The sequence below is a fragment of the Daucus carota genome, chromosome 3 (assembly GCF_001625215.2).
Source record: "Daucus carota subsp. sativus chromosome 3, DH1 v3.0, whole genome shotgun sequence".
NCBI lineage: Eukaryota > Viridiplantae > Streptophyta > Magnoliopsida > Apiales > Apiaceae > Daucus > Daucus carota.
In genome coordinates, this window is record NC_030383.2 from 45075806 (window position 1) to 45098610 (window position 22805).

At 34.6% G+C, this 22805-nt stretch overlaps 1 protein-coding gene and 1 pseudogene across 1 annotated transcript; one reads left to right on the forward strand and one right to left on the reverse strand.

Annotated features, from left to right (window-relative positions):
- LOC108213723 (uncharacterized) overlaps window positions 1-13776 on the forward strand; it is a 44836-nt pseudogene extending 31060 nt beyond the window's left edge.
- A 996-nt stretch (window positions 13777-14772) lies between these two features.
- Window positions 14773-19012, reverse strand: LOC108210631 (uncharacterized). Its single transcript, XM_017382002.2, has 5 exons — window positions 18836-19012; window positions 17923-18622; window positions 16096-16408; window positions 15374-15455; window positions 14773-15253 (listed from the first exon to the last, which is right to left on the reverse strand). The coding sequence occupies exons 2-5, from the start codon at window positions 18488-18490 to the stop codon at window positions 15044-15046; spliced, it is 1173 nt and encodes a 390-aa protein (XP_017237491.1). The 5' UTR covers window positions 18491-18622; window positions 18836-19012; the 3' UTR covers window positions 14773-15043.
- Window positions 19013-22805: the final 3793 nt, after the last annotated feature.

Consider the following 22805-nt stretch of genomic DNA (forward strand, 5'->3'; position numbering starts at 1 on the left):
TTAATTCCATATTAACATCTACAGTCTTTTGGGAGACTGCAGAGTGGCCAGGATGGTCAACACACATCTCTCCATCCTTATTCTTAGGGCTTCTTTTATGTTCACCCTTTCCCTCCCCCTCACAACCTCCAATCACACTCCCCTCAGGTTTGTGTTTCTTGGATTTTACAACAGATGTCTTTTGGGAGGCATCTGAGGTTGGTTTAGAAGACTTGTTTTTAGAAGGTTTTGCCACTTGTGTGGACTGTTGATGGGCCTCTTCAACAGCCCTGATGGCAGAAAGCAAAGAGGGTGAGGGTTGAGAAAGAGTAGTAGGAAAGCCATGTACCTCTTTGTGCTTTCCAGCCTCCATTGTTGGCAGGTACACCACCTCCAAGGAGGGGTATAAATTCATCCTAAAGAGGTCTTTAAAGACTCTCTTTTCCTGCACAAAACTGGGAAGCTTGGCTTCCTTGTTAGTAATAACTAGCTTATCATTGAGATGATTAGCCAGCATCATAAGAAATCTGACATAATAAATATTCCTAGGTCTATCAGTTTTATCACCTAGTTTCTCCCCAATTTCTTGGATCATCAAACCACCAAAGTTGAAATATTCATTAGTCAGGTACATGTAAAGCATTTGTAAAATCTGGGAAGTAAGAGCATTAAAATTACTAATTTTACCAGAAAATGCCTTAATAAAAGCATCACATAAATAACTCCATTCTCTCCTAAGACCCCTCCTCTCTATTTTACCTAAGGCATCAGTTGGTAAAACATAATTCATGGCATAAAGTAAATTAACCAACTGAACATCACTAGGCAAAGATAAAACAGTATCTTCAGGAATCTTAAAGCATGCTTTCATAATATCAGCATTAACAGAATGAGTTTCATTTTTAATAGAGAAAGTTAGAGTTTCATTCTCACTATTAAACTCTGCAGAGGTCCACATCTCCTCCACTATTTCATGGTAGATGATGGGAGCTTCAGTCATAGCATAGGAGAGCTGGCTTGACTTGATGAACTCCATCATCCTGTGATACTCCTTCTCCTCCACAGCCTTGGTATCCACAAATGACGCGAAGTTGTTCTTCTCATAAATAAACCCACTTGGTGCAGTATACTTCTTCATTGGTGCCATTGTAGTTACAGAGAAAGCTTGAGGAAAAATTAGAGTTTGCTTTTGCACAGAGAGAGAAGAGAACTTGAAGAATTCGAAAGAGTGAGATGAAAGGAAGTGAAAATAAATTAAAACACTTAAATACTTTCTCAGAAAATTGCTGTGATTGGCTGAGAAATTACCGTTGAGAAGAAATTACTCTTATTGAACTCTACAAAAATTACACACACGATCGTGTGTATAAAGTAGGTGAGAGACAAAAGAAATTTCAACGGCTCAGATCTGATAATACTTTCAACGGATGAAATAAGCGTCTCTTTAAACTTCCTATTCAACTGATGGAGATCAGTTGAAGGCGTCTTCAACTGGTGTCATCAGTTGAATGAAAAACAACGCAAGAGGATATTGTTTCAAGCATCAGTTGAAACAATTTCACTAGTTCATCAGTTGAAATATTATAGACTTTATCCAAAATTATAATTAATTCAATTTTGATAAATCAAAATTAATCAAATTCTGGCTGCCAAATTACAGAAAAATTCACTCTAAATTAGGAGAAATTTAACATACCTAATTTACTTACCAACCTTGTGAATGTGGATTCATCAAGAGGCTTTGTAAAAATATCTGCAATCTGTTCTTCACTTGGAACAAAATGCATTTCAACAGTACCAGCCATCACATGTTCCCTTATGAAGTGGTATTTGATGTCAATGTGCTTGGTTCTTGAGTGTTGTACTGGATTTTCAGTTATAGCAATAGCACTGGTGTTGTCACAAAATATTGGGATTTTTGAGAGATTTAATCCATAATCAAGTAATTGATTTCTCATCCACAATAATTGTGCACAACAGCTTCCAGCTGCAATGTACTCAGCCTCAGCTGTAGAGGTTGATACAGAATTTTGCTTTTTGCTAAACCAAGAAATCAATCTGTCACCAAGAAATTGACAGGTGCCTGTTGTACTTTTTCTATCAATTTTGCATCCTGCAAAATCAGCATCTGAATATCCAATTAGATCAAATCCAGAGTCTTTAGGGTACCAAATACCAAGATTTGATGTTCCCTTAAGATATCTGAATATTCTTTTTATAGCAATAAGATGTGATTCTTTAGGATCAGATTGAAATCTAGCACAGAGACATGTAGAAAACATAATATCTGGTCTACTAGCTGTCAAATATAAAAGAGAACCAACCATGCCTCTATAATTAGAGATGTCCACAGATTTCTCATTAGGACTTAATTCTAATTTAGTGGCTGTTGGCATGGGAGTCTTAGCTTCTTTGCAATCCAATAAATCAAACTTTTTAAGTAGATCATAAATGTACTTAGTTTGATTTATGAATATACCTTCCTTTACTTGTTTAACTTGTAAACCAAGAAAGTAGGTGAGCTCTCCCATCATGCTCATTTCATACTGACTTTTCATTAGATTAGCAAACTTCTTGCAAAGTTTCTCATCTGTAGAACCAAAGATTATATCATCTACATAAATTTGAACCAGAATAAAGGCACCATTTACATTTCTGTAAAACAGTGTTTTATCCACAGTTCCTCTGGAAAAATGATTGTCTAACAAGAATTGAGACAGAGTGTCATACCATGCCCTTGGTGCTTGCTTTAGTCCATAGAGTGCTTTTAATAAAAAGTAAACATACTCTGGAAATTCTGGATCTTCAAAACCAGGAGGCTGACTGACATATACCTCCTCTTCCAGTTCACCATTTAGAAAAGCACTCTTGACATCCATTTGATAAACTTTAAAGTTTGCATGAGCAGCATAGGCCAGGAAGATTCTTATTGCTTCTAGTCTTGCAACTGGTGCAAAGGTCTCATCAAAATCAATTCCTTCAGATTGAGAATATCCTTTAGCAACAAGCCTTGCCTTGTTTCTGGTGACAACTCCATTCTCATCCACCTTGTTTCTGAATACCCACCTTGTTCCTACAATTGTTCTGTTTTTAGGTTTGGGTACCAGCTTCCATACATTGTTTCTCTCAAATTGATTTAATTCTTCTTGCATAGCAAGAACCCAATCAGCATCTTTGAGAGCATCTTCTATGACTTTAGGTTCATCCTGTGAAAGGAATGCACTATACAAACACTCATCTTGAGTTGCTCTTCTTGTTTGTACAGATGCATTTGCATCTCCAATAATTAGCTCAAAAGGATGATCCCTTGTCCACTTTCTTTGTGGTGGAAGTGATTGTCTTGATGATGTGGCTTCATTATTGAAGTTCAGGTTTCCATGTTGGAAAGCTCCCCCTAAATTTGACATCTCATTATTTCTAGACTGATTGAAACTTTGAGACATTCTTTCAACTGATGATCCTTGAGGTGTTTCAACTGATCCCTCCAATGTAGTTTCAACTGATGCTTCAGTTGAATTTCCAATTGCAGTTGTTTCTTGCACCAGAGAGTCATCAGTTGGGATATTAATCCCAGGATTAATTCCAACATTTTGAATAATGTCATCATCATCATCACTGTCATACAGATCACCTTCACCTTCATTTTCAAATATGAGATTATCATGAAATCCTTCATCTGAGAATCCTTGAATCTTCTTATCATCAAAAACCACATGGATTGATTCCATAACAATGTTGGTTCTCAGATTATATACTCTAAATGATTTTCCATCAGAGTATCCAACAAAAATAGCTTCATCTGCCTTGGCCTCAAATTTTCCAAGATTTTCACCTTGATTTCTTAGAACATAACACTTGCATCCAAACACATGAAGAAAGCTAATTGTTGGCTTCTTTCCTTTGAAGAGTTGAAAGGGAGTTAGATTGTGAGGTTTGGTAATTAGTGAAATGTTTTGAGTGAAACAAGCAGTGTTTACAGCTTCAGCCCAAAAATAGGTTGGAAGTTGAGCTTCATTAATCATGGTTCTTGCAGCTTCAATAAGAGTTCTATTCTTCCTTTCAACAACACCATTTTGTTGTGGAGTTCTTGGTGCAGAGAACTCATGAATAATTCCCTCTTCTTCACAAAATTCTTTCATCACAGAGTTCTTGAATTCTGTCCCATTGTCACTTCTTATCCTTCCAATTTTGACATCTGGATTGTTGTTTAATGCCTTGATATGATTGATGATGATTTTCCCAGCTTCATCCTTAGAATGCAGGAAGAAAGTCCAAGTGAATTTTGAAAAATCATCAACAATCACTAGGCAATATTTCTTCTTTGAAATAGACATGATGTTGACTGGTCCAAACAAATCCATATGCAAGAGCTGAAGGGGCTTCACAATTGATGAAAGAGTCTTGCTTTTGAAAGAGCTTCTCTTTTGCTTTCCTAGCTGACAGGCTCCACAAAGTCCATCTTTTGAGAATTCCAGCTTTGGTAGACCTCTTACCAAGTCCTTCTTTACTAACTCATTCAAGGTTTTGAAATTTAGATGAGACAATCTCTTATGCCATAGCCAACTGTCATCTGAGCTTGCTTTGCTGAGAAGGCAAGTAATAGATTCAGACTTGACAGAATTGAAGTCAGCTACATACACATTTCCTTTTCTTTGTCCAATCAGAACCACATTGTTGTCATCTCCTTTGGTGACAACACAGGCTGCAGGAGTGAAATTGACTTTGTAACCTTTGTCACAGAGCTGACTGATGCTAAGCAAGTTGTGCTTAAGACCAGACACCAATGCAACTTCATCAATGATGACATTCTCTTTTGCAATCAAGCCATATCCCATAGTATATCCTTTGCTGTCATCTCCAAAGGTAATGCTAGGGCCAGCTTTCTCCACAAACTTTGTGAGCAGGGAGGAATCACCAGTCATGTGCCTGGAGCATCCACTATCCAAGTACCACAAATTCTTCTTGTGGTTTCCCTGCACACATTTCACAAACAGATCAAGTTGATTTTGGTACCCAAATTGCTTTGGGTCCAGATTTGTTAGTCTTAGCAGCCTTTTCCACTTTCTCAACCTTTTCCTTGGATTGAATAGGTTCAATCTTTGGTTTTGGTTGAGAAACTGGAATATCAACTCTGTTTTCAAACACAGGCCTTTGAGACATGCATAAATTGTTCATTCCATGCAAGTTTGAATGAAATTGAGGCATGTTAAAGGCATTAAAATAAGGATTGAACATATATGGCATGTTAGGCTGAGAATAAGGATTGTGAGGCAATAAACCAGGCATCATATTCATAGCAGATAAATTCATGTGAGGAACAGATGTCATAGGAATAGGCAAGGATAAATTAGGAGCAACCACAGTTTTACAATTAGCAGATAAATGATTTACACTACCACACTTACTGCAGGTTTTCCTAAGAGCACTAGCATTGGGAGTGTAATTGGTGTGCTTGTTAACTCCTATTTTGCCATTTCTATTTCCTTTCTTCTTTTTAGTCTCCTCAGATTTATGCTCACTAGTATCCAACTTCTTCTTGTTCTTGTTACTGGAATTAAGAGAGTTATTAATACTGTCACTGGTCTCAGAAGAACTATTCTCACCTTTAACAAAATTCTTTTTAACAGGACCATATTTCTTGTTAAGCTTCTTGAGAACACTCTTGTCAACTGATGAGTTTTTGTTCAACTGATGACTCTCATCAGTTGAGACTTTGCCTTTCAACTGATGATCATCATCAGTATTCTCATCACCTGAACTGTTCTCAGATATCTCAAGCACTTTCTTACTCCTCTTCCACTCATTCTCTACAAAGGTCTCTCTACCTTGCATGTTGATGATGTTGGTGGAAACATCCCTACCAGATTTCCATTTGGAAATAATCTCTTGTTCCTTATCAAGCTGCTTTCTTATGATCTCTTCTCTTTTCAGAACAACCAAGAGATCATCCTTGGCTGTCTGACACTCAATTTTCAGCTTCTCAAACTCAATAAATTGAGCTTCTAAAACACTGTTTCTATCACTAAGAAAGGTGTTAGCTTCCTTAATTCTACTATTTTCCTTAGTGAGAGATTTTAAAGAAACATGCAAATGATACAATTCTGTAGACATTTCATTAATGGTAGCATTGCATTCATCTTTAGTTAACTCAACTAGGTTTGTAGTGAATACCTGACTATTGCTTCCAGTGTTTTCTTCTTGATCTGTGGAGTTGGCCATTAGAGCTAGATTGACAAACTCCTCCTCTTCATCAGAATCATCTCCAGCTGCCCAATCATCCTTTGTGATGAATGCTCTTTCCTTTTGTTTGAGAAGTTCATAGTATTTCTTTTTGTAGTCAATGTTTTCACTTGACTTCTTCTCAACTTTAGGCTTTCTGCACTCATTTGCAAAGTGACCTGCATTCCCACAGTTGAAGCACTTGAATTTTGATCTGTCTACCATGCTTCTATCAGACTTGGGATTGCCTTTAAAAGATTTTGCAGAATTAAAATTCTTTTTGAATTTCAGTTTGGAGAATCTTCTTGACAGGAAGGCTAGATGTTCATCAATTCCATCACTTTCTTCACCAGAATCAGCTACTTCTTTCTCCTTTCTTCTTCCTTTGCTTGACTCTGAGCTCTCCTCTTTGACCAACTTCTCAGTTTCTTCAACTTGAGACTTTCCCTTGTCCTTGACAGTATCCTCCAGAGTTGCAACTAGAGCCACAGATGAATGCCCTTTCTTTTGGCTTTTCTCAATTTCTTCATCTTGCTCCATTTCAAGCTCATAAGTTTTTAAGGTTCCATACAGTCTCTCTAGAGTATAGTCTTTAAACTCTTGTGTATTTCTGAGAGAGACTGTCATGGGCTTCCATTCTTTAGGAAGAGCTCTTAAGAATTTCAAGTTTGAATCTTTAACTTGATATACTCTTCCAAAGAGCTTTAGACCATTTAACAGTTTTTGAAATCTGTTAAATGTATCACTCAAACTTTCACCAGCCTTGAAATGGAATGACTCATATTGTTGAATCAGAAGCTGCATCTTGTTCTCTCTCACTTGCTCATTCCCTTCACAGATGGTCCTGATGGTGTCCCAAACTTCTTTGGCACTTGTGCAGCTGATAACACTATCAATCATTTCTTGATCCAAACCATTGAACAGAAGATTCATGGTTTTCTTGTCCTTGTGCACTTCTTCAGTATCTTCTTGAGAATATTCATGGATAGGTTTTGGAATCATCTTACCTACCATGTCTTCACCATCAGCTCCAATACTTGTGCAGACCTTCATGGGGACATGAGGTCCTTTTTCAATACAATTCACATAGCTTTCATCAATGGACAACAGATGCAGATGCATTCTCACTTTCCAGTGAAAATAGTTGTCTTTGTCAAGAACAGGAATCTTCACTCCAGCATCCTTCTTTCCCATCTTTCTCTAGCAGTGTTGATCTTTTTCCCTGTTTGTTGGGAACCTGGCTCTGATACCAATTGTTATTTTACACCAACTATGAGAAAGATTGTAGAAGGGGGGGGTTGAATACAATCTTTTACAAATTTAAAAGATTCAAGAATAATACACTAAGAACACAGTAAACAGAAAAACACCAAGTATTAAAAATACGGGTGGATTGAATGATCCTCCCGTGAGATTTTATATAGAAGAATCTGTGGATTGTTTACAATTCGCACAGCTGCTGGTTCATCACTCAAACAAGTTCTAACTCTCAGATTTTTCTCTCAAGTAATTTGAACAAGTTCAACTGATGCTACTAACTTGGTTATATACTCCAAGTTTTACAAAGCTTTTAGCTAGATTACAAAATGCACTCTAATCTAAAAACAATGCTGCACAACTTTGTCTTATGCATGCTTTTGAGATGTCTTCATCTTTGACCATCATCTTGATTTGATCCAGATTGCACTGCATGAGATAAGTATGTTTCTGCTTCTTCTTTATTTTCCTAATTAGGCTTCCATGTCTATTTTAGTGTAATTCGATCCATGTGATTTGTCAGACTTAAGCTCTAGTCACTTTCAACTGCTCTTTGCTTCATCAGTTGAAAGTTCTGGTTTCTTTCAACTGCTCTTGACTTTATCAGTTGAATGCCCGGCTCATCAGTTGAATGAATTACAAACTCCATCAGTTGAATGTTGTTCCAGTCTTATCAGTTGAATTTCTCAGCATCATCAGTTGAACACTTTGTCTTCAGTTGAATGCCTGATTTTCATCAGTTGAAACATCATCCAGTCTTTATCAGTTGAACAGTTACATCTCATCAGTTGAATATCCTTCACTTAGATAAAATTACATGGCATTGGATATTTACAATTAGCCATCCTATTCTACCCATCCGTCGATAATTCCCAAAGACAAGAAATGTAACAATTACAACTGAAATTTGATAAAGATTCTAAGTAAGACATGTTACAAAATGTTTATGTTATCATCAAAAATTATTGATTCCTAACATGTATACATACAGTGGAGGGAATGGCGCATCGTTTGACTCCAAGTCAAAGCGCCAACTTTGACTTGGGTCACTCTCTTCAGAAACGGCTAAGTCATGCATACAGTGGAAGGGCAACACTGAAGAAGCGCAACATTTGACCCGGTCAAATGTTGCGCCTCTACACTTAATCCCCTTGGCGCAAGTTGTGTTTCCTGAAGATTTTCTCCAAGTACAAATCACAGTGGATTGTTGAGGCGCCATGTTTGACCCTCATGAAGCGCAACGTTTGACCATATACATATATATGTATATTCACTTCTCAAGCGCAAGTTTGTGATGTATATATATATATGTATATACAAATTGCCACTTTCACTACTGTAAGGAGTTAGTTTTATTTTTATAAAACGAATCCGTCCAGGACGAACTCAAGTCATCCAGGACGAACTCGTTAACCATGGTTAGTTATTGGAAAGCCTATAAATAGAGCTTTGTGTTTTCATTTGAAAACAACTACACACTTTGTAAGTGCACACACTATACACATTCTCGAGAGTCAAATTAGAAGATCGTATTTATCGAGAGTTTGTAATAGAGTGATTGTAGTCTCTGCAGCCGACACTTGTGTTGGAATTTGTAGCACCCGAGGATTATTTCTAATACAAGAATATTCCCCGACTTGCTGGAGTTATTTATTTACGATTGATTTAACATGGACTAAAACAAAGATTATCCGCAATTAAATTAAATCGAAGAAATTGGTACGACGTATTCAACCCCCCCTTCTACGTCTGATTGGAAAATATTTTTAACTTTTCCATTGTGCTCATATTACTTAAGACATGAGGTCAACTCTACCAATTATGCTCAAATTTTCAATTCATTTTGTTTCACCCTATTACTATCTTACTTTCTTATATTGAATATGTAATATAACTCAGGTTTTTTTTGTTTAATTCTTTTCAGCCAAGCGAAAGATTAGAACTTTGTTTGTACTTGAATGTTTTTTAACTTGTTGCGCGTCAATAAGTGTTCTTATTCCCATGTGTTGCAATTTCGAAATTGTAAAAAAGCACAAGTGAAGAAGAAAAACTTCTACATTAGCGATTTACAACTTATACGCAAGTGCACGTATCGTTACAAGTAGTATAAAAATTCGTTCCATAAAAACTAGATATAAGCTGCTAAATACCACACATAATTGTTATTCTAATTCAAGTTAAAACACATATTGGCTTAAGAAGATAAAATAATTAACACTAGAAATTTAACCAACAAAAATTCAATTAAATACAATCACGTGATTAACAAGCTAGGCCTTTGACTTCATCTTCTGTAATCAACAAGTTTCTTCTCCTACATCAATTCTTCTGGTTTAACTGCTAATCTAACTATCAAGTTTCACCAGGACCTTCCAAATCTCACATGATTCTTATTTGTGAATTAACCCCATATCCCCATGTAGAATTTAAATTTAGAAACAGCATTAAGCATCGCCTTAATTGACTACCTACGGTGTTTAGGTTCATTCTTGTGCTAACCAGAAGTTATTACAAAGTTTTAATCTTAGGCTATATTAATTGGGGTCTAAACTTAGGATTTCTTTTCCAAGTCCTTCTAAATTAATAGTTCAATCACAAATGTGATCAAATCCTTAAGAAGCAATATGCACAAATCAATATAAGTAATTTGTATGACCACAAGAATAAAGAATCGGAAACAACTTATATATAATCAAAAGAATCCATTAAAGACCTATATGAAAATTTAGTCTAACATCACATATCTAAGTAACAGTTACAATTAAGAAAAGTAAAGAAGAGAAGGAAAAAATCTAGAGTTATCTTCTTCCGGTGGCTTTTCTTCCTTTTTGTCTTAATCTGTTGCGTGTAACTTCTCTACTCCGTCTCCGTGTCTGTTTTCTGCCCTGTGTCTGTAACTTCTTTATATAATGTATGTCTCTTGTATGTCCCGTGTGTCACCCAATACAGATAAACAGAAACTGAACTATGTCTAAATAAAAATTGTATTTTAAATATATAATTATAATACAAAGGAATTTAGAATAAGAGTCTAAAGTAGAAAATTCGAACTGGCGGCTTCTGGCCATTTTTTGGGCTGATTGGAACTCTACTAAATTTTGAGCCATACTTGAATTAAAGGTCTTTTCTCAAGTTTTCCAATGATCAAAACATTGAACACAACACAACTATCCCAAAAAACTGAATATTACTTGAAAACACTTCAAATAATGCCACTTTTGTTCCAATCTTTAAGTTATGAGAATACCTTATTTCCTACGAGAAAAACATGAAAACAATCTAAATAAAATCCAATGCAAAAGTAACTAAATATATAAGGAGAAATATAATCACAAAGATCACACATCACCCTATCTTTGGTCTTTCACACAGTATAACATATTGTTTCAGATATGGAGTTTTCATTTTTAATTCTAATATATTAATATGATGAAGAGGAACTGTTCTGCCGGAGATTAAGGTTAATGACTTTGAAGCTTTTGAATTGTTGAATGTTATTGATTATTTCTCCATGCTTATTTATTGACATGTATATTATTTTATATGTCCTCTATTATTATTTTTAAAAGTTTATTCTTTGGCAATTGTTAAATTTGTGACTAATGGCGCTTTGCGAGTTGTGTTTTAAAATTGGATGGAGCGCTTCAAAATTGGGTGTTGTGCTCTTTATTATTGCGCACATCGAAAAACACCAGGTTTAATAATGCATTTATATGTCTTGTATGCTTGCAGGTCCGGTCAACTAGTCGATCCCGAGGTTTTGGGTATGTAACATTTTTTACTGTGGAGGATGCTAAGGTACATATATTTTGAATCTATCGTTGTTTTACTCTTGTATTAATTGTATTTAGATGTACTCTGAGGTATAAGATCATTTATCATTAAAATTATAGTCATGTTTATTACTCTTGTATTGTCTCTGCTGCACAGTGGGCGCTGGAGAATGAGCATTACCTTGGCAATAGAATACTTGAAGTGAAAGTAGCCACTCCAAAGGTTGTTTTCTATTACTAGTTCAGATGTTAAATTCACAATTTTAATCTGGAGGTTTTGTGTTTGTAACAATACAATCTATCCGATTTTATAAATGATTAAAATTTTTGTACACTTTTTAACATTGTGTTTGTTTGACAGGAGGAGATGCGGCCACCACCATCAAAAAAGGTCACCAGGATATTTGTAGCTCGTATTCCCCCATCTGTACGGGAAGGGACATTCACGAGGTAATTAAAAATGGAAATATTAGTGTCTCTTATGTCTGTAACGTTGTCTGTTAGTAATCAGTATTTATCTTTTTGTTGAGCCATAATAAGTATGAAACGAAAAGTATATTTTATCCATCTTTTTCATGCAGTTATTTTGAGAGGTACGGTGAAATTACAGATTTATACATGCCAAAGGTGACACTCTCTTCCACTCAAACATATCCTTTTTATTCATGCTTTTAATTGTTACATTCCTGAATTTCAAGGATGATCTCCATTGATGTTTTTATTGATTTATTGCTATTTTGCAGGATATTAGTGCCAAAGGGCATCGAGGAATTGGATTTATAACTTTTGAAAATGCAGGTGATGTATGAATATGGCTGTATGTAGTTCTTTTTTGTTTCATATGTTGGTTATCTGTGTAATATTTTTTTGGCTGATTACTGTGCTTCTAATCAATACCAATCTCTTTCTTCAATTAAATTTTGGCACCATTTGTAATGTTTGTGGTTACAGAATCGGTGGATGACTTGATGGCTGAAACCCATGAATTGGGAGGTCCTACTATAGTTGTTGATCGAGCAACACCAAAGGCAATTACTGACATTAATTGTTAGTGTGTCACTTGAAATAGTTATGTTCGATTGGAATCTCGTGATTAAGCTAGTATTTGCTATATGGTTATAGGAAGATGACTTCAAACCAGTATGTCGAGTGCCACAGGGTCGATATGGTGCGTACAATTCTTACATCTTTGCAACAAGATATGCAGCACTTGGTGCTCCCACCATGTATGATCGTCCAGATTCTATGTATTCAAGTAAGCCTACTTATGATGTTTACTCATGTATTCAGTGTTGCCTTTGGGCTTGCAATTTTCTAACATTCTGCCTAAACAAGAAGGGTTCGTGGAATGGGGGAAAAAATATTAAGCAAATGTCGAAGATCTTTGCCATTATTTTGGGAGATTTGGTCAAATCTCAGATGTTTATGTTCCTAAGGTATTAGCTGTGATGGAATTAAAGTTGTTTCTTTTAATAGAACACAAATATAAATTAAATAAATGTTATTTAGATTAATCTCATGTTAACAATATAATCTAGGACCCGAGAAGAAGTGGTCACAGTGGTTTTGGTTTTGTGACTTTTGATGAAGATGGAGTTGCTGAACGTGTGTCTCGGAGGCAGCATGAGATTTGTGGTCAGCAGGTATTGGATGAAATATTTTAATGTTGCACTGTCCTCTTTTTTTGAGTAATTTTATATATTTGAAGCAAATAGAGTCCATACATTGTCCTCTTTACTGCTGCATTTACATTCTAAAGCTAATGTTTAGTCATGTTTTTTTTATGTATGATTTATGTTATATTTGAAGTTCTTCTAAAGCTAATGTTTAGTCATGTTTTTTTGAGATTAGATACATCAAATATGCTACTAGTAAATTTTAGTTCTTTGTTTCATTGATTATTTGTGCTGCAGGTGGCAATTGATACAGCTACGCCTGGTGAAGATTTTAGTCAAAGAAGAAACTTCCCAGTGGATGAACCTGAATCATTTTTGGGTTATGGTGGTCCTATGCGTGCATATGGTAGTGCCTATGGAAGAATGTATGGAAGCCTGGACTTCAATGATGTGAGTAGAGTCACTTATTCTGTGCTTAAGTTAAATTGTGTAACATACAGACGTACACATGAATTGAAATATCCAGTTTCTCAAAATGAGCTAATGTCTTGGTTGGAGCAACATTTTTCCCTACTATAACTAGATCAATACAAACTTACAGTTCATCGTAATCCAATTTTTGTGTTGCAGTGGAGTGGTTATGGCATAGGAGGAGGAAGACCATCACGTGCAAATATGAGATACATGCCATACTGGGTGATCAGCTTTGATGGCCAGGGTCTAGGCAGCAAAGCCAAGTTTCAGGTCCATGTATTGCTAGATTCTTGGACTAGTTTTATGTTAGATTTTCTCAAGGTTCAGCAGGGTAGTTAAATTTTGATTTCTGCAACTTCGTTATATGTTAAGTTGTGATCCTTTAGATTGGAATTGTATAAATATGAAAAACTGTCAAAAGTACAAAAGTTCAAACAGCTTTTAGCGATTTTCCAGCCCCGCCATAATTGCAAATCGCAATTAAGAAATTTATTCTTACCCGTTTCTGTTATTTCTCTGGTCTTTCTTTGCAACTGGTCATAGTCTTGTCACTTCTATGTCGCATATACATGATGCTAACAATATTTTATTGGCAAGTATGGCAGATAAAATCGTACATGTATCTATAATCCAATTGCTCCGTCAAATTTCGAGGCATCCTAAACAGTAAAGACAGTAGTGAACTAATGATAGTTTGTTTGAAATTAGATAGTTGTAAACACGTTAGTGACAATTTTTCAAAAGTTCGATGGGTGCTGAGTAAGGAAGAACGTAAGATGTTTAGATTCTCTGTTAATGAAGAACACAATAAGAAATTATTTTCATTTTACGGGGATTCTCCGCCCATGGAGATCACTATAAGAATTTATCTTGATTTGGTGCTCAAGATCAACAGAATTTCAAAAATTTCTTACCTTCTGGGTTCACCCTTGAGGGCAAATAAGATGCCCTATTTTGTCCCAAAAAGGAAGAAAAGAAGGAGAGTGCCTTATTTGTTTAATTCTTTTGCAGCTTGGTTATGAATGTCACAGAACCATAATCCAAGTTGCATGTTCTTGATGTAAATTCAGGTAGCGTTTGATTTATGATTAAATGTAAATTCAGGCGGTGTTTAGTTTATGTTTAATGATATAAATTCAGGTAAAATTTGGTTTATAGTTAATTAATCCGGTTAATAGCAATCAAAATTTCAAATTCATGGTATTTGGATTAGAAATTTCAAATCAATGTATTGATATATGGATTTACAATTTCGTGACATGGAATGTGAACTCTAGCTCACACCACACTAAACATTCCAACCCAATACCACCTCTCGAACCAAACGACCCCTTATTCCCATTCCCCATTCTTATTGATTCAAACGCCTCTCTAAAGGTGATGTCTATTGCTATCATTTAAACACAGAAACCTCCCTGATCACCACACTTTCTACAGTCCGTCTGAATGGAAAATTACATGAACTGTTTCTTTTGATAACCAAAAATTCACAAACCCATTCTGTCAAAGACAAGGTTCGATCTCTCCACATCTCATAAAAGATCACAAGATACAGAGAGAGATACCGTTGAGTATGAACTAGCAAATAGTAATCTAAAGAAATTTACTTTAATGTTTAGGTCATTCTGTTGACTGAACCCTTTACTCTTACCATTTTCTCTTCTGGGTCAACAGAATATTAAAAGGTCTGAAAATGTCTACAAATCCATAAAGCCAACAATCTGACTAGTTTGCATGGCTTGTAAAACAACTGCGGATAGGACCCAAAGCAACATACTTGCGCAAGGATGAAAATTTATTTACTTTTGATCTGGGAATTTGATTATCAACATCGTCCGTCATTAGTTGTCTCATATCATGAGCTCTTGTTTGAGCATTTCTGAGTTTGTTTAATATCTTATCCATCGATGCGGTCCTCTTCTTTTCCAATTTCATCTGCCAAAAAGAAAGGAACCAACTTGGTTAAGCATGATTTTGGGATATATGGGAAACATGAGAATTTAAGCCTACTTAGCAAAAAAGAAGAAGAAGAAGAATTTAAGCCTGCTGACGAACCTCTAGTTTATTTATAGCATCTTCAGCTTTTGCTTTCTGTAAGTTTTCCCATGCACTAATCCTGGCCTCTTCTCTTTGAAGCCTGTAAACATAGTGCTGTCATAAGCCTCATGCATATGCTATAAAGCAAACATACCCCCCTTGTCCCAAAACAAAACAAAAAAAAATTGATTCTTATTTGAAAACAAAATATCATCCCCGTTTGGCCGGGCCGCCAGGGAATGGAAGTACATACTAGTTAACACATATGAATGTCATAAGCAATCTAACTATACGTTTTCTATGGCCTAGAAAGCTTTTTTAGTTGACTTATGGAGAGAATGTTGTCAGCCAAGCAGGAAAGGATCAAGTTTCTTTTAGGGGATCTTGAAATTCATTGTATTGTAAACATGGCAGTTTGAGATCAGGGTATCATAATGACATCAATGAGTAATAGATTTCAAACAAATAGTTTAGCTTTTTATTTCAGATGTAGAAATGGACAAGAAAAAAGGACAAAAGTGGCAAGTGACAACCAATTCTAGAAGTAGGAATCCACAAGTAAAATCATTGTTAAAACTTCTTTAAAGTGATCAAAAAGGATATCATTAAAGTTATTAATAAGACTATTCATTATACTGTGTAGAGCTTTGAAGAGCGAGTAATTTAACTGTGAAACCTTACAGAAGTTACATATAAGTGATAAGTCATGAAGAGGAACTCTTATGGAAAACTGAACATACCTTGACCTGTTCTTCGATGCTTTTGCAAGATCCCAAGGTAAAGCTAATTCTTTGGTTTCCGGTGAGGCTTTCTTTGTTACACTCACCCCATCTTCTCTGGATTGCCTAGTCATAGTGGCTCCCTTGTCTACCTGCACATCCCTGATTTCTACTTTAGAGGAAAAGTTGCAAGTGGGGTTCAATGTGGGATGATCAGGGGATAGCTTTTCTTTTGGACTGCCACCTGCAGAACTCATCTGCGTCGCCATATCACGTCTTGACACGGCACCAGTAGCCATGATCTCTGACTCATTGGATCCCCCATGCTTCTCATCTGTCCATTCCGTCAAAAGCTTAGACTATAGCGTAAATTACAAGTTTGAACACCATCTTAAACTATTAAGACTAGAGCCTCAGAGATGCTTCAATATTCAGAAAGAAAATAAAAGGTTTGCACTTTTCACTCAAAAATTGGAAAATTAAACTTCTAAAAGGTACAATAAAGAAGCCTATAAAGTAAGGTAGCCTGTTTTGATAATTGTTTTTTAAATGCTCATTCGACTAAAGAACAGTTATCATACTCCTCATCTGATCACATTAATAATTAGAAACTATTTGTAACTGGCTGCAGTATGCTGAAAGTTGGATTGTAATGGTTCCATAGTCTGTGTACCTGATACTCTGATAGCTTTGTGAAAGAAAAAGGAAATATCCAATATCCATAGGCTCATTTTAGAAACAGTACAAAAAACAAATAATACAAAAAATAAATTCTCTGATGAACGTATCTTGAATGTTAAGGCGAAAATAATACAATGATATATCAAACCATTCTAATAATAAATAATAATAAATGACAAGGCAAAAAATCCCATGGCCGGTTAATCTTTAATAATTTTGAAGGTCTAAACAGGAAAGATCACAACTCTTTTAAAATATTGATGATCTGAAAATCAGAATTCTAGTTGTAAACTCTAACGACATTAATGAAGTCGACAACAAGGTCATAACTTCAGCTTCTTAACAATGAGATGCCAACCCACCCAAGAAACACCCAAGTAGAAATCATAGACATGAATAGCTAAGTACTTTCTACCTATGTTACCCGGATTCGGCTGAAAGTGTCCAAACTGGATACGTGTCCAAGTGTCGGACTCGGCAATATTTTGAAAATTTCACATGTTTTTGGCCTAAAATAAGTGTCGGAGTGTCCATACCCATGTCCGAGTGTCCGACACGAGTACTCGAGGCAAAATGAAGAGTCCGGGTAACGTAGCTTTCTACAATTATCAATCTTGGTAAAAGAAACAATCTGTAGCTTAATCCCTAAAGAAACTCAAGGATGGCTTAGTTTTCTAAATTCATTATCACAATATGTATATTAATTACTATACATATTTAATTGGTACATACGTAGGCAATTGTACCAGGATCAGAGGACATTAATTCCTGCTTAAAGCTAATGTATGCACAACGGACAGGACAAGAAGGTATGGCCCGAAAGATCTATGAGGAAGCTTATGTAAGCAGGACAGCAAGAAAATAAGGCAAACCATTAAGTGCAGTTACCCTGGGATTAAATATACTGTCTTATTTTAATAGCTCCTAACTTCATTACCCGCCTTCCTTGCTGATGGAATTTGAAATTGACTCCTCGTAATAACTATTCCGATCTCAAGTATCTCTGGAAAAGGCATATAACAAATTGACAACTAAAGCCTATGAGACGGACAAAACTATGTCACAGGCCTTGGACATGTATTCTAATAAACTTATCTCTACTCACTTCCATGAGACATTGTATAAGTTCAACAAAAGTTAAAACACAAATGGCGGAGCATATCATACCATTGGAGTCTGGCAATGATGAATCACATAGCAAATTTGTTTGGCTGGCAGCATTGTAAGATCTACGTAACATCCTTCCAGGACGAACAGGGTTTTGTACACCAATCCCACCACCATAGTGAATAGATAAGCCATCAGGTACTAGTACACCGGTTGTAAGAGGAGAACCTGCCATAAAACCACCCGCATTACCCCCATTAACCACCTGCACATGAGCGGGCGAGTAACGTGGAGAAAACGCAAGTCCTTGAGCATCAAGTGGACCGCTCTTTGATTTAAGATGCCGCTGAGGCTGCACAACCGGTGTCCTGGGAGCACTAGTCCCCGAAAGCGGACTCGTAATCCATCTCTCCGCATCATCCCATTTGGAAGGCAAAGCCCTCCCACTACTAAACGGAATCAACGCAGCAGCACTGATATGCCTCTTACTACTGCTGTTCACAGGTAACGCCACTCGCTCCGAACACCAACCTCTCTGAAAATCCCCCACATTGTTATCCGCATAATCTGGCGTCCCGGGGCTTGTGTACGTCCCGGGATTGCGAAACGACATAGAGTCTTTCCTCATCCCACTCACTTCTGCCCAAGATCTAGAACCATCTACACTTCTCAAATTAAACAAAACAAATTCCCCAGAATAAACTCAACCTCAACTTCTTGGATTACGCAAATTCGGAACAGCAACTACAGCTCAAAGCCCCTAATTCAACATGGGTCATACGAAAACTAATCAATAATCAAACCCCAGAACAAATCAGAGACTTCTTGATGTAACACTGACATAGACTGATAGATGCATATTTTACATACAGAAACAACTGAACCCAATTAAAGCTAACTTGAAATTTGAAATAAAAACAAATAAAAAAGTAACAACATGAATAAGACTGAAACAAAGTAGCAACTTTATTACCTTGTATTGAGGTCGGAGATAAATCAACAGTGTGTCTGTGAGCTCTGTTTAGTACTCGTAGACATGGAGCCCGAATATTAAAAACTTGCACAGATGAAGAATGAGTACCCGACTGGTCGTCGGTGCAATAAACAACGGAGAGTGAAATTTATAATGTCGAAATATTTTATCTATTGAGATTTGTCCAAGTGCCTGTTTAGTATTTATATACCATAAAAGATATCGAAGTTTTAAATTAAATATATCCTAGTGGATTCCGTCAAAAAAAATATATCCTAGTAGATATCGTAACACATATTTATTAAATTATTTTTTCTTACCGTCTTATTTTATAATCTATTTATATAGTTTCAGTTTAAAATAATCTAATTATACAATAATTCAAAAACATTTATCATTCTCATCTCAAATAAAAAACTAATTTAAAATTTTATTTTTATTTCAAATATATATTTTATCCTACTACAGTATTGAAAGTGCGAGCAAATATAAAAAGTCATTTATGGTATTATATAATTATATCTAATATTTTAATATTTTTAATAAACAATTATATTAATCTCTTAAAAGTGAAATATGAAGATGATACAAGTGAGTTCTTTTTTTTTTTTGAGAAAGATACAAGTGAGTTCTTAAAATTTTCAGAAATAGAATAGTTAAAACATATGAAGATCTTCCCAATATCCACTCTCATGCATTAAATAGGAAAAGATACTAATATTAGTCCATAAAATATTTATTAAGATTATCAATTCAAAATTGTTGTAAAGAAGGAATTACCGAGGCCCTATGAAGGCATGAACGAGAGAGTAACTCCAATATATAGAGGGGCCCAGTAGTGTGCAGGCCAACATATTAGTTCACACCACTGCCATAACAAAAGGCGACAAAGCCTTTCTAATTAATCTGACTTTGTACACGAACCCAAAATGAAACAGACGTGTTAGCAGAAATGTGCAATATATTGAAAGTGATAAAATTATCCTGATTTACGAATTCCTTTGACATATACTTCCTCGATCATGTTATAATTCGAGTCGAGCAAGTCAGGTTTCAAGTTGAGTCTAATTTGAGTTACGAGAGCCGGCTTAAATCTAAAATTCTGCCGAATTAATCTCGTCTAGTCGGCACGTTTTGTTGAACGAGTCGAACAAAACAGTTCGTATAATTTTACACTTAATCGAATATAAATCTCTATCAAAACTCGGCTTGTTTAATTTCACGAGTCGAATCATGTCGTTTAATTAATTAAACGAGCCGAAACCTTCGCTCGAATTCGACTTGTTTAGCCGAGCCGAACTCAGTTAAACGAGTTCAAACCCGGCAAGCACATGAGCCGGCCGCCTCGAATTATAACTCTACTCAACCATGTCTTTCTACACATGTTTTAATATATACATATAATATACGGTTTCCTAATTTAAATTTTATTTTTTTATGAATAAGAATTTATGCTAAAACTTTAATTTGAAAAAATTATGAAAATAAATTATAAACTTATATTTATAAGATATTTAAAATATGTGTCGAGCTCTTTGTCCCAACAAAAACAACTCGCACGAATGGAGAGTATAAATTATAATACACACGGGTTATTAATCTAATAAATTTCATTTCACATTTTCAAATATCCAAATAACTAATATATCTATATATAAATATATTATAATATAATATTATTTCACCCAACAACATTTATTTTAAAGTATATGAGCTCGTATAAGCTTAAACTATTAAATTATATCAATATTTATATGGATAAATATGGGAAAATTAAATTGCAGGTCCATGAACTATTGACGTTTTATTGTTTAGGTCCCTGAACTAAAGATTCTGTATTTCAGGTCACTTAACTTTTTTGTTTTCTGATCTAAGTCCTTCCGTCAAAAAGATTCTAACGGTGTTAACTAGGGTTCTTGAGTTTCATACAGATCAAAGCAATTTTGAAGGTGTTAGTGATATCCAAATTCAAAGTTCAAGTAGTCAAATTGAAGCTTGAGTCGCTGGCGACACTCATATGACACCAATTTTCAAAAATTATGTTCAATTGAAAATTTTTTAAATTTAGGTCACTAAATTCGATAAAGAACCCTAAATTTATGGTCCAATTTGGGGTTTTTTAAAATTAAATCTAATTTGTGAAAATTGTTGTCATATAAGTGTCGCTAGTGATTCAAGCTTCAATTTGACTATTTGAACTTTGAGTTTGGATATCACTAACACCTTCAAAATTGCTTTGATCTGTATGAAACTCAAGAACCCTAGTTAACACCGTTAGAATCTTTTTGACGGAAGGACTTAGATCAGAAAATAGAAAAGTTAAGTGACCTAAAATATGGAATCTTTAGTTCAGGGACCTAAAAAATAAAACGTCAATAGTTCAAGGACTTATAAATTAATTTGCCCTATATATTACAAATATATAATTACGTAATTACTTTAGTGTTATAAGCTCATAATTTTGCAAATATTTCAAACATTCGTACAATTAAGAAATTAATATTCATTTATTTTTAAATCTTTTAAGTTGAATTATAAATACATGATCACATGTATATTAAAATCAGTATTAATAATAAGTATTATACTCCTATTGGTTTTTGTTAATTATGTGGCTTGACGTTTCACGATTTAGTGCCTAAATTGATCAATTATCAAATTAACATTGAAATTAAAAATGTTTATAAGGAATAAAAATTACATATTTAATTTGGTGGGATATGATTTTTAATGATAAGATTTTGTTACTCTTTTATAATATATATATATATATATATATATATATATATATATATATATATATATATATATATATATAGTAAAGTTCAATGGAGTACACAATATATTGGAGTATTGGAGTACAAAGTTGGATAAAATGTAATCTGTTCATCTAAATTTCAATTTTTTTGTTCAATAGTATTCGTAAACATTTAATAACCTGCACATTATGTTCTACACAACATAAACATTGTAATCAAAAGGTGAAATAATGACTTTTATAAATTACAGGACTCTATGTTCTGCAATATAACTAATAAGCAGAACAATAATGTTAATACTTGTTAAAGTTGAAAGATATTAAAGATTGATAGACAATTATGTGCAAGACAACTTATAGATGATAGATTGTATATAAATTTGTATAATCAAATATATTATTTATGATTAAACTAAAAAATTAAGACTTGTACACCAATACTCCAATGTTTTTGTGTACTCCATAGAACTTAACTCTATATATATATATCTTGAGTAAAATTCTATGGAGACCACTTTTATTGGAGACCGCAGAGACCACTTATGTTTTGCAATCAAAACACTATAAAATATATTATTTTGTGAAGTATGTTCAACAAATATCATGTATTCAATAAAATTGTTGAAGATCATCTCTGTTTCATAAATATATAATGTATGTTCTGCAAGTTGAACAATATCCCGCAAACTAAATATATTTCGTAGAATATAACATTTTGTAATGTTCTACATGCGAAACTTATATGATATTCAAGATTTTAAAGTGAAATAATGATTTTGTACAACATGATGCGCAAAACTATACGTTTTGCAATGTTTTTATGCAATATTTCACTTGCAGAACATAAGTGGTCTCCACGATCTCCGATAAAAATGGTCTCCATAGAACTTTACTCTATATATCTTTATATATATATATATATATAAGATACATACATAAATATATATATATATAGAGAGTCTAACTCCAATACAAACCAAATTAGTCTAAAAATTCAAAACAGTTTCTGATCCGTTTTTTTAGTACTATTTTTAACTAAAGAAATCACTAAATTGTACATAACATATCACTAACTTATATATAACATATCTCACGAATATAAATATGTATATACACATATATACGTATATAATCATCATATTCACCCATACTAATAAGGGGCCTCCTGAGATCATTACCAACACTTTTCATAACTGGGCACCATCGGCTACC